The following is a 13,112-nucleotide window of genomic DNA, read 5'->3' on the forward strand; positions in this document are numbered from 1 at the left end:
TATACACATCCTGTAGATACGGAAGAACATTATAGCATTCATTTTATGCCATGACCCCTGATGAATATAAGTGTAATATTAAATCTTCTTTTAGCTCTATTTTGGTCTCCCCCAACTCCTCAGGGAAATATCTGACTCTTTAGTTGATAAATACATCGTTATAATCACCAGCAAGTTGCTGTTGGTCCACCCCCACATGTCCTCACAAACCTGCAGGAAGGTGCCAGATTTTGAATGAATGCAGCCAAAGGCATGCTTCAACCTGCTGTTACCTGTCTGCTCTCTGCTGCCTGTCTATGTTTCCGCACATAGCAACAAACAGCAGAGAGACAGGGGAAACACACACACACAAAAGCACATGAAATCACACAGTGATGTCGGTTCTCCACAGCATTGACGCTTAAGAGATGATTGAGAGGAATTATTTTTTGCATCAGTCAGTAGATTATACATATTTTTTTAAAGAAATATTGTTGCATATTACACCTTTTAAATGAGAATTTTCAAAAAAGAGAAGAGAATCTTAAAGCACAAACTAGTCTGAAGTGTTTCAGCATTCACACCTTTTTAAAGCTGTCAGACACCACTGATTATGTTATTTGCAGACATTGACTCACAGTTTTCCTCACCTTCTACACATTTCACAAATGCTTAGTGAGTGATGAATTAGATTTTATTATTTTACTGTCCATCAATATCTTCAATATTACATTAAAAAAAAGGAAATATTAGAGAAAAGGTTATGTAGCAGAAGTTTTTTTTTCTATTTAATCAATACTCTCAGGGACCCTCAGTTTTACCTTGAGACTGTTCAGGGGGGCCCGATCGTCAAGTTATGCCGCAACTGGATTAAAACTGAATTTAAAACCAGCTCCACCGCGACCAGCTACAACGGTAAGAACAGTTGATACATTGGTCCATCAGTAATAATAATGTAATATATATTATCTACCACTCCAGAAGTTTCATCACAGCCAACAACAAATAGCTCTCTACAGCAAAGAACATAACAAACAAATCCTTGAATCTGCTCGAAATATCTTTGACTGAGTCTATACATATTAAATTAACATGTTGAGAGTCATAGAGGATCAGATGAAGGGAGAGAGATTCACATTTCTAGCTGATATAACCACAGTCGAGCTGAACACACTCTGCAGAGCAACTGGCACAAAGAAGATTATATTAAAGATGCAGAACTGTGCATAATGTATAACTAAGCTCACTACACTGGAAAGCTGAGGAAAAGAAGGAGAGGGCTGGCTTGCTTACTCTCACAATATTTGTTCCATAATAAATCTCTAAATTATGCAAATGCATGCATGCTCGCATGTGCACACGCAGACACTGACAAAGGAAATCATCTACGCATGTGTCAAGTCAGCAAAGTCACTGAAAGAGAGAGAGAGAGAGAGGGGCAAAGATGTGTTATTTAGTTTTCTGATGAATTTATTTATGGGAGGGTTGTTTTCATGGAGTTTGGGTTTTGCTTCTTACGGGTTGATGTGCTTTTGCTGGCACAGGCCACATTCAGGCTTATTTACATTTCACTGGTTTGTACAGAAGACAAGATGAGGAAGGTGAAAAGACATAAGCCGTGAAGAGAGATGGAAAGAACAGATGAGAGGATATAGAAGAGATGAGCTGAAATAGGAAGGAGAGGAAATGAAGAGTGATAGAAGTCAAAGAACAGTGCAGAGACAGAGTTAGCCAATAAACTAATACAGCCTTGCTTAGCGTAGCATGAATACCGGAGGCAGAAGTAAATAGCTAGCTAATATGTCTACCATCACTTCTAAAGATGACTGATTAGAGGAATAGTTTGAAACTCTGATAAATATACTTATTTGCTATCTTAGAGTTGACGAAAAGATCAACCCCACTCTCCTTTCTGTACTTTATATGGAGCTCGAGCCAGCATAAAAACTGGAGGCACGTGGAAACAAGATAGCCTGGCTCTGTCAAAAGTTATAAAATAATCATACTCTAAAGGTAATTGAAAAGAGAAATAGCTGGACACTTATGGAAATACCCTTGACGAAAATATGGATACCGTTTTTAAGTTTGTATGGAGCTAGAGCCAGCAGGCGGTTAGTTTAGCCCAGCATGCAGTCTGGGAAACTAGCTCACCTGGCTTCTATCCAAACTTCAAAAACATGTCTACCAACACCACTAAAGCTATAGTTTGGCATTGGGGGAAATTCACTTATTTACTTTCTTTCTAACAGATCAATACCATTCTCATGTTAAATTTAGAGCTGCAGCCAGGAGGTAAGCTTAGCTTAGCTTAGCATAAACAGAGGAAGCGAAGGAAACAAGCTACCGTGGTTTCCTCAGAAGTTTATAAATTCTCCTTCCAAAATCTTTAAAACGAACCAACTTACATGTTGTATCTCTTGTCTCACGCATAGTTTAAAAAAATACAATTTGTGATTTTTATAGGAGCTACTTTTTAAAGAATACATGTTTAACTGTCTGTCAAGTAGTGTCCTTCTTCTGTGTTTAATGGCTTCAGTTCAGGTAACCAGAAGAAAGCTAAGGAGGCATGTTCAACAAAATGTTGAACTATTCCTTTTGAATAAGAATTTAGTCCTTAACCACAGGTCCAATAGTTTGAACATTTCCTCTCCTCTCATTTTGTTATTGAATTGAGCTGAGTTACATTGAATCCTTCAGCAATATTTATCCGTGAAAAGATTCACCCTATCTTAACCCTAAAATATATTCCTTATTATGGGTTACAAATTACGTCTTTTTCACCAAACTACTGTTAAGAAACGCTGAATCGTTGACATCTCACTACAGCACAAAGTACCTATTAACCTCAGTATACGGTACAATATTTGGTATCTGCCCTCAACGACCCATAGGTGGAAGTACCACAAATGGGAAGGAGAGAAAAAGGTCAAACACGGCGGAATAAAAGAGCAGAAAGAGAAGAAAATGAAGGACTGGAGAGGCAGATAAAGGGAGAGGAATATGTGAGAATAGGAGAGGGAGGAAAGGAGGAGGCCAGGTGTTTGGAGACGAGAGGAGGTATTAGAAGTGTATACGAGCAGTTGTTGAGGAGTAATATCAGGCATGGATGCTTTTCAAGACACAGAGCTGTGCGACAAATAAGAATGCACTACACACATACACATTTCCTTTATATGAATGCAGGTACGAATATCAGTGGCTCTGTCAGCACCTGGGTTTAACTCGGGCTTTACGTGGAAAAGATCTGTTGTTTGTGTTGCCCGCACTCCATTTGTTGTAGCATTAGATATAAATCTCTGTGCAGATTTGCCCTTGTATTGTATCTTAGTAGTAATACAACGTAACCCCTGTGTCTGTAAATTGTGATCTCATGCTTGGTTTAAACTGAGGCACACTGTGAATCCTCGTCTTATACTCCCCAGCTGGTGTCCGTGCAAGTTCACAGGTCCCGAAGATGAACAATGTGTTTTTCTTGGTGTTATGAAAGTCTCTGAGCAGAGTTTTTCTTTCTGCTTTTTCTGGTTTTTCAGTAAGAGCCAGGAGGGGGTCTCTGTTTGTTTGTTTTTGTGTGCAACACTGTTTGCAATGTGTTGAGTTTTGGGCAATTATTATGCACTCTTTCGGGCAAACACAGCCCCGAGAGTGCTCTGTGAAGAAATGCAGTGTGAGCTTGAACGCCATTAGCAGCTGTAGAAGTCAAACAAGCATATTTTAATAGATAGAGGTTTTAAACATTCTTTTTAGGTAAACCACCACTTATTTAAGTTTAAAGTCATTTTTCAGGAAAAACTTTTCAGATTCCAACCTCTAAAAAAAACAGTTTTGACACTAAACTGATCTTTTATTTTTTAAAATGTTGGTCTGACTAGACAAGCTATTAAAACACATCATTCTGGGATAATTGTGTATTTGTTATTTTACGATTTCCTGACATTTTGTAAACCAAATTATTTATAATTAATTGAACAATCAATAATGAAAGTATGTTGTAGCCCTATCACCTTTGGCTGAACTAGTGATTGTAATGTTTCTCTATTCTCTGACATTTTAAACACTTAATGAATAATCAATTGATTAAAATAAACAAAATATTAAAGGATAGTGAAAATATTCATTCATTTCTGCCGAAATTCATTTCTTAATGAAAACCCAAGGTGAACTGCCTCTCCTCTTCCATCTCAGTTTGTTTCTATTTTTCATAATTCTTTTTGTTTTTGTCGCTCTCTCTGTGTTTGTTTCACTTTCTCTCTTTAACAGATATTGTATTTGTGTGTGTGTTGCAGGATCACTCTGAATGGGATGAAGGTGTCGAGGCCAGACGTTCGCATCGGCCGCTACAGAATGATTAAACACGAGAGAGACAAACACAACGAGCCCAACCCACAGAGGTACTGCATCATTGTCCAAACTCGTTCTCCTGCTTCACATTTGGATCGATCGCGCTGCTTTTGTCTCGTAGCTGCACGGTTCGGATTCCTTTCCAGCTTTTCCTCTCCATTTGAGAGAATTATGATTATGTTGCACTGCAAAGGGTAAACTATCAATAATGTGTCCTTATAATTAGAGTTGGCTACAGATAAATGTACTGAAACATCAGCAACACAGACAATAATAGGCCAGCAGTGAGAGGTAAAAGCAGTTAATTATGATTCCTTATGTCCTTGGTCGTTCATATTACCTGCTTTCATTCTGTCCAGTTTTGCTGGAGTTACATGTTAAAGGTCTTTTTAGCCTTTAAGCAGTGGTAGTTCAATGAGGAGGCTTGACCTTTTTCCGGTATTTCTTGTTTCACATTAACATTGTGCACATTCACACCTGAGAGCCATGTACTGGCACTCCTGCTGTTGGCCAATGAGCAGCTCCTCTTAAGAAACTGCAAGTGAAATGATAATAGCAGATAAAACACTATAATTGGCTTTTATTATAGACCTATTTTGCAAACTGCATCATTTGCCTGGGAGATCTAGTGTGCTTATGGCAGAGGGGTTTTTAAAATACAGATGTCATGATTCAAATTCTCATTAATTCTCCTCCTTTATTTATTCAATTAAATTTGTGTTGGTGTTTGTAATCAAACTTTTAAGTATGTTGAGTCAGGAATACTGTAATCATCCTATAGTATACCTGCCATATGTTTGCTAACCCCCCCCAAAAAAAAAATTACTCAGTGTCCTAATGGTAGCTACAGCCCTGAATAAATGCCTTACCACAAAAAAAAATACTAATATCACAACTGCTGTGACTGCTATTTATACATCTAAGACAAAGAGAAATCTGAGCATAACGCAAGAAAACAGAAATCAAATCAGGTCAGGTTTTTTTTTTTTGGAGGAGTTGCCTATGACTGATGAAAGATTTCACTCATAACAGGATGTTAAGAGATTAATGCATGAAGCTATGGAAATGCAAAAGACATAAGGACATGGAAACACATGCTTTTTAAAGATGCAATAGTAATAACTTGTCTTCACAGTATTAATTAAAATTTGGTTTCAGTTAAAATGCAAGTAACATAAATACTGACACTACTGAATGCTCATGGTGTGATGTTGTTAGATGTTGACTGCAGATAAGGATGGGGTTTCATATATAAAAGACATCAAAAAAGTATCAGATGACTGTCTCAGAATATAAATTAATGGAAAAACAGTAGACCACAGCTTGGCCTTTCGTGTCACTGAAAGATTGGAAGATTTTGAAATGCCAAGGACAAAACTTTTTCAATAAACCAAAAATTGCTTTTCAGAGATACAGCTCAGGGGCTTAAATGTTGCTCTTTTGGCTACACCCATTTAAATTGCTTTTTCAGACGAATGTGTAAAAATGCTTCCTGTATAAACGTGTTATTTTACGGTTTGATGAATGAGACCCAATATGCAGAGATGAGCCCTTCTAGACACATTAATCACCAGGAGTATAGCACCTCACATTAAGCTGCTTAAATGTGGATTATCACTGTTTATTCTCCTCTAAGAGCCCATGTTCTCATGGATGGATAGACCAGGCAACGGAGCCTCTCAATACAAAAATCGATAGCTGCTACAGCTCAGTCAGAGTGAAGACATAGTGAACTCTGTCATTGCCTTCAATACTGTTGACAGCATTTTCACTAAGTAAGGGTTCAAAGTTGAGGTCTAGTTTAGTTGTGACTCTAATATGGTTTATAAGAAGATTAAAAATGAAAGTCATGTGAAAGAGCAGTGACAGCCAAACAACATGTGACATGTTTGATTTTAATTTGGCATATAGCCATGGAACATACGTTGTTTGAGTCTCTTGATAAATGGCATATACTGTGTTTTATGAAATAGCCCATTTGGTTTGAACATTACACAAAGTCTAAAATTATGTGAGAGGTATTCCACTTTGTATACAATTTTTTAGTTACACAACTTTACACTTTGGTTTAGATTTTTAAAAGCAATCAAATCATCCTTAATGGCTTTGCATAACTGTGTTCATGGCTATATATCTTACTTTCATTCAGCTGTTTATGAACTCCTGTAGAGGCACATTCATCCATACAAAGTTAGTGTAATAAATCCCTGAGTTGGCACTTAAAATGCAGTGTGCAGCTGTGCATTTGTTTGATCCTTACATTAGAATAACTGATAAAGGGAGAAAAGCTCTGCTCGCCTCCTGGTCTTGTATTTATAAACCTTTTATTGAGCTAATATTTATTGCAGATTTTAAATGCCTCCTTATTTGCTCAAATCACCTGCAGTGTGCCCTTCTCCATGCTAACCATTAAAGATAAAAATCTGTTCCCTTATACATGTGTGGGAGGAAGGCAAATCAGCCCATTTTTACCTGCAACAAGCTCCTGCTGAAACTAGCGATGTGCCAGAGATCCTTCTAGAACCAGTATGAGAACTGTAAAACTAACAATCTATACTCTTAAATGGCAGCAATAACTTAAATGTGACAATGTCTAAAATAACCAGGCCTGCGTAACATGTCATCCATCATCGTTTTGTGTGTGTCTGAGTGTGTGTGTGTGTGTGTGTCAGAGAGACAGAGAGAAGGATTCAACGATCTCTCAGTAATTGCTTGCTGGAATGACACCAATAGAGATGGGAGAAGGCTAGGTCAGACTAGTCAAGTCGCCTGCATCAAAATCAATAAATCCCCCTCTAGAAAGAAAGTGTGTGTTTGTGTGTTTGTTGTTTGTGTGTGTGTGTGTGTGTGTGTGTGTGTGTGTGTGTGTGTGTGTGTGTGTGTGTGTGTGTGTGTGTGTGTGTGTGTGTGTGTGTGTGTGTGTGTGTGTGCTTGATACTCACTTCCTGTTTTCCTCCTCCTGCTGCTCGTTGCTCTGCTCTCTCTCTCTCTGGTCTGTGGATCAGACATCCTCAATAAGAGGTGACACCAACAGGGACGCTATTTATTTGGGGCCAATCCATTATTCATAACTGTAGTGAGGGGCAGAAAATAGCCGCCCATTAGTCGGATCAAACGTCTTTTTTTTAAAGCCCTTTTGGATACTCACTATAATGTCTCGGAAATTTTGGCTTAAAGGATTTTTTGAAAAGAAGTGGTACTTGGAATTAGATAAAGCATGGAGGCTCAGGATTATCAGGGGAGTTGTGAAATGAGGATTGGATACCTCATGGCAGTAGTGTGGGTGGAAGAGAGAAGGGTTTGTGTCCGACAAAGTCATATTAAGGCCATTGTAGGTAAAAACGATAATAATTATGGAGGTGTTAATATACAGAGAAAAAGCTCTTGAGAAAAATGACTCACAGTGCCACCGTTAAACACTGCAGTAACGTGAGCCGCTTGCTTGTTAGCATAGCATAAAGCGCAACTAGCTAAACAAATAAACAGAAACACATTTTTGGGCATTAATCATACCAAAATTTCACAAAAATGTCTAACATGATAAAATTATGAACTGACAGATAGACATGGCGATGATGGACTGTCTATGACTTTCCAAGAGAAAGTGGAAATTTTAGGTCCCTTAGATTAAGATTTAGGTCCCTGGACCTAAATCTTAATTGCCATTTATGACTTACATAACACTTCAAATGACCAGTAAGGGTCCAAGGACCATCATATACAACAAATGTTTACATATGGAATCACATTTATTATGAATGGAATTGAAGCAGAAACCAATCGCATCTACAGCAACAACCTGCTACAAACAATTTATCTTTGAGAAATACCTAAAAAGAAAATGTTCCATGCTGTTCACACAGAGGCCTGTTTCCGCTCTTTGTCTTCAGGTTGTGTTTCTGTTTAGGTTCAGATTAATGATTGAGCCTTTTGGGAGAGTTTATCAGGAGTACCTGCGTAATGTCCAGCATTTACCAAGGGAAGCGTTGTCTTGACTGTTTGATGAATGTTTACTATCTCTTCTGCATACACAAACACACACACATGCACACACATATATATATATATATATATATATATATATATATATATATATATAGTACCAGTCAAAAAAGTTTGGACACACCTTCTCATTCAATTTATTTTAATTTTTTCTACATTGTAGATTAATATTGAAGACATCCAAACTATGAAGGAACACATATGGAATTATGTGGTAAACAAACAAATGCTCAACAAACCAGAATATGTTTTATATTTTAGATTCTTCAAAGTAGTTGAATGAGAAGGTGTGTCCAAACTTTTGACTGGTACTGTATATATGCATACACATTCACTCAAACATGCACACGCTATCACACAGGAGTCCATTCTCTCAGCCCTTTCAGAGAAACTGGTTAGGCATAGCAATGAGATATTGGGCCAGCGGACGTAAGAAAGAGGCACATTCATCACCAGCCCCAAGTATCACTTTGCACACACACACACACACACACACACACACACAGGAACACACACACACACACGGCTTGTCTAGAAAATGACGCTTCATGCATTGCAAATGAATCAGCCGCTCAGTAACATTGTTCAATATTCCATTCATATGTTATCATCCTGGGACTGTGCAGATACAGAGTGTGTGGGGTGTGTTTGTGTGTGTGCGACTGGCTTCTGTAAAACTGTATTTACCACAAATGCGTCTTTAAAGGCTTTATATACGAGATTCAGAGCATTTATTATAGCAGCAAATAAGTATTTTGCTATGTCTATCTGAGTATTTTTTCATTGCATGTGAGTTTCTCGACGGTTCCCGCTGATAACGCTGTAGTCCCTTTGACCTCACATTGGCCTATAACATAACTCACATTTTAACTATTTAACACGAATGCCCAACAGGATAAAATGATTAACTGTTGACATTTAGGTTGGTGGAGGCAACCGCAAGGAAGTAATTCTAGTTGCTTTAGAAACGTTGACTTATTTACTGTTTTGATTTAGCTTCTTCTATGGTACGAGTAGACGAGCTAGCAAGGCTACTAAAATACCTACTGTCACCTACCGCTGTGTTCTTCTGTCACATGACCTTCACCTTGCAGGTGGTAGCGGTCTGTCAGATCAATTTTGGATTCAATTAAACAGAGATAGTTTGTAAATTAGAGTTTTAGAGGGGCTAGCAGGTGGACTTTCTTACCTTTGTACAGCTGTTTCCCCGTGTGACTTGTCTTTAGGCCACGTTTAGCCAACCAGCTGCTCACAGTAGCATCATATTTATGATATAAATGTGAGAGTGGTATCAATCTTCTTATCCCTGAAAGCAAATAAAGCGTGTCTTTTCCAAAATGTCAAACTATTCCTTTGAGACATTTTTTCTACAACAGGGTCAACTCAAAATATATGACACCAGAACAAAATAAGCCTCGATAGCTGGCATGACGAGCTATTGTTGAAATCCTAAACCAGAAATGTTTCCCTGTGAGACCGTCTCTGGAATTAAAAAGAGCTTTACTTAGCCCAGTTAGGACTCTGAAAACCAGGCTAATTAATATGTAAGGAGGAATGTCTTTGTTTCGCCCTCCACAATAAAAGTGAGAGAAATAGATTTGAAACTATACATATACTAGCCATATGCGCATTTCATATCCTCTGCGTGTATGTAGGGATTAGTTCACTGCTCTTAATCTCCGCCGTTTGATAGATTCATCCAAAGATTTTCTCTTTTCTCATTCCCTTTAGTTTTAATATCAGTATGTCTTGCTCCCTCCATCTGTCACTCTCTTCCTCAGATATGTATTTTTCTTCCCTGCCATTCTGCCTTCATTTCAGTTCAAACTGCCTGCTTTTCCTCCTCTTCTTCCTTCCTGTCCTTGCATTTTCTTTCAAACTATTTCCCCTTCCTTTTTAGATATACAAGTACCAATCCTTGGAACTATTTATATCTTATTGTACTATATTGTTCAAGAGAAAGATCCCTGACAACATCTTTCCTGTGACCATCCCTGCCATTAAAGCTCTTTTTGATTTGCGAGAGACAGGAGGAGAAGGGGATGCAGGGGGGAGGAGGGAGGTCTTCACTAGTCAGTTCTGACAAGGCTGTGTAGACTCAGTGGTCCGTGTCGGACTGAAGTGTCAACTCCAGTTGTACGTCCAAGCATATCATTAAGAAGACGTCTTTTGTCTGAGTCTTTTGAAAACAAGCTTATTTCTCTGTACGCACACGTAAAATGGCATTTTTAAGAAAAGAGTGTTGTAAACATGCTGTTAGACACTCGACTGCGACCTCATTTCCATGCATGGCTGCAAGAACCGATACTACTACGAAGGTGACAGAGTTTTGTGTTATGAATCTGTTTTGATGCCAGAGGTTGCATCGCAAATTGAACTGAAGCACGGCAGCAGCACTGTGTAACTCTCTCCGAAACACTGTGTGAATTATTTTCCCATCTTAAATACGAAAAAAACCAGAGCAGATTCTGATGTAACTGCTGAATCGCAGCCAATGGGGAAGGATATTCCAGCATAATTCATACAAACCGAGGCGGATGTGATGGATAATACTGTTTACTGAGTCACAGTGCAGCTCTATAGCACCACCTGTTGGTCAAAACTCACACAAGGACACTGTATGTGAACGCTAATTTAAATAACCCAAGAAAACTATTTATTCTCTGCTCTTGTATACCGCAGGCAAACACATAACGTATATCCCTACTAAGACTAACACGAACATGTGTTGATAAAGATGATTTTCATGTAAAATTCAGATTTTACTTGTTTTATCTGTATTGTTTTTAATAAAATGTGCCTCATTGTCTCCCCATTTCCCCTTGACCTCTCTCACACCTCTCTCTTCCTTTCTTTGTCGTTCACCCTCCAGGTTCAACAAAATCCAGAACACGAAGAACACGATGAAGAAAGACGGCATCAGCTCTCTGACCTACAGACTGGTTCAGGTCAAGAGGTACCCTCTGTACACAAATATCTCTGTGGAGATCGGCAAACCACCGCCCCGGCCTATTAAGGGCTAGAGAGAGAGGAAGATGAGGGGGTCGACACACATTTACTGGATGGAACTAAACAAGAAGAAGAGCGCTTTTTAGGGAGGAAATAAAGAGATAACATATCCTAGACATCCGGAAGGATGCAGGAGTGAAATAAGGAAAAGTCACAAGCACATCATGGTCTCTTTCCTCCTCTTTACCCCTTTCTCTCTCTCTTTTTTTAAGATTTCAGCTTGCCATTTCTGTTTCCAGGACTCAGGCTCTTTCCAAGTTTTTCAAGCAGCCAATGGCTTCACACCTCCTACCTTTACCAATCAATGACTTCAGAATTTGAAGAGTGTGGACCAAAGCTGGAATATCAGTGACCGACCAAAGGTTGGCGTCAACCTTGGAAGCTGAAACTTGGAGTCCTTCCATTTACAATCTTTTGTAAACTGGAGGTCATCCAGTGGAATATCGACAGGGGATATTGACAGGACATTTTGTCGGGGGGACATCATTTGAAACTTTGGAAAGTTATCATGACCTGTTCTAGAGACCGCATCGAGTGGGATTTCTATAATTCTATAATATCTGTCCAAATGGAAATTACTTCTTAAATGGATACAAAGAGAGACACGAGACGTGGAACCTGCTGGTCTGGAAATGAAACCTGGTGGACAACGAACCTTACAAACGCCATCAAACATGTTATTTCCCAAGAATTAACAGTGATGGTGACAAGAATGGGGATTTTCATTAGAGGCAAACTGTAACATTAACAAAATCTGAGGTCATTCAGTGATGCTCCGTGGACTTGTATCTGATGGATTGCACATGAAAGAAATTGTCCGACTCTTATCTTTTATCTTTACAAGCGATGCTAACAGACGATTTAATATTGACGTCTTTGTCAGGGAGTTTTGATCAAAATACTCAATCAAATCCTCCGGTATCAGTTAATGAATGTGTATTGTGCCTGCATCTACAGTGCTGGGACACGCTGATTAAACATGTTCGTCAGCAGCAACAAACTTTTGAAACAGAAACTGACTCATTGGAGTGACGGGAAAAGTTTTTGCAAACGGCGTAAACATATTGAAGATATGAAGAGTTTTCTCCTGTGCTGAATACAATGTTGTGGAACTACCTTGGGAATGCATTTGAAATCAAAAAGAGGAACTGAAGACAACAAGGCAGATATACACTGACAGCTCAGTCATGATTTCAACCCCATGGGGCACATTTTGGAGATTAGGTTCCTGAGAGCTTTTGGTATTTTTTTCCTCCGCTTGAAGAAAGATGAAGAGGTTTATTTTGGTAATCTGGGCTTCAAACATACTTTTTTTTGTCTCTGTAAAGTGCAAATGGCCTGAGGTTCATTAATATTCCTTCAGGTTAAGATTTGATTAGGTAAAAATATGCTTTTTTCATTAGAAAAGTGAACATTTACAACATTTTCTCATCGTATATGGGGCAGGAAGGGGTTGACCTGAGCTGTCAGAGTAATGGCTCAAGTGTTGCGGACACAAAAGCTGACTTACAATCCACACACAAGACCAACTATCACAATTCATTTAAAATTCTATTGATACAGTTTCTATGAAATTTTCTTTCCCTGTTATCTTTTCTTTAAATCTTAAAGGAAAAGGCAATCATATCCGGAAAGAGGAAATTATAGGGCGATAGTCTTCTGCTCGTGGAAATTGTGAATTTGATGGCAGTAATGAGAAGTTATAGTTTGAGCAGTTTGACTGACATTTCTATTGCTGCTTCAGATTTTATCAGCATCAGCTGTCACTTCTGTATTTAAAATTG

The 13,112-nt window shown here is 38.6% G+C and overlaps 1 protein-coding gene across 1 annotated transcript in view; it reads left to right on the plus strand.

Annotated features, from left to right (window-relative positions):
- b4galt2 (UDP-Gal:betaGlcNAc beta 1,4- galactosyltransferase, polypeptide 2) overlaps window positions 1–11,383 on the plus strand; it is a 129,159-nt gene extending 117,776 nt beyond the window's left edge. Inside the window, exons 6-7 of the mRNA XM_054596484.1 lie at window positions 4,263–4,367; window positions 11,192–11,383. Of these exons, the coding sequence (XP_054452459.1) occupies window positions 4,263–4,367; window positions 11,192–11,342 (256 nt within the window). The 3' untranslated portion in view covers window positions 11,343–11,383. The remainder of the gene's footprint in view (window positions 1–4,262; window positions 4,368–11,191) is intronic.
- Window positions 11,384–13,112: the final 1,729 nt, after the last annotated feature.

The sequence above is a fragment of the Anoplopoma fimbria genome, chromosome 3 (genome assembly GCF_027596085.1).
Source record: "Anoplopoma fimbria isolate UVic2021 breed Golden Eagle Sablefish chromosome 3, Afim_UVic_2022, whole genome shotgun sequence".
NCBI lineage: Eukaryota > Metazoa > Chordata > Actinopteri > Perciformes > Anoplopomatidae > Anoplopoma > Anoplopoma fimbria.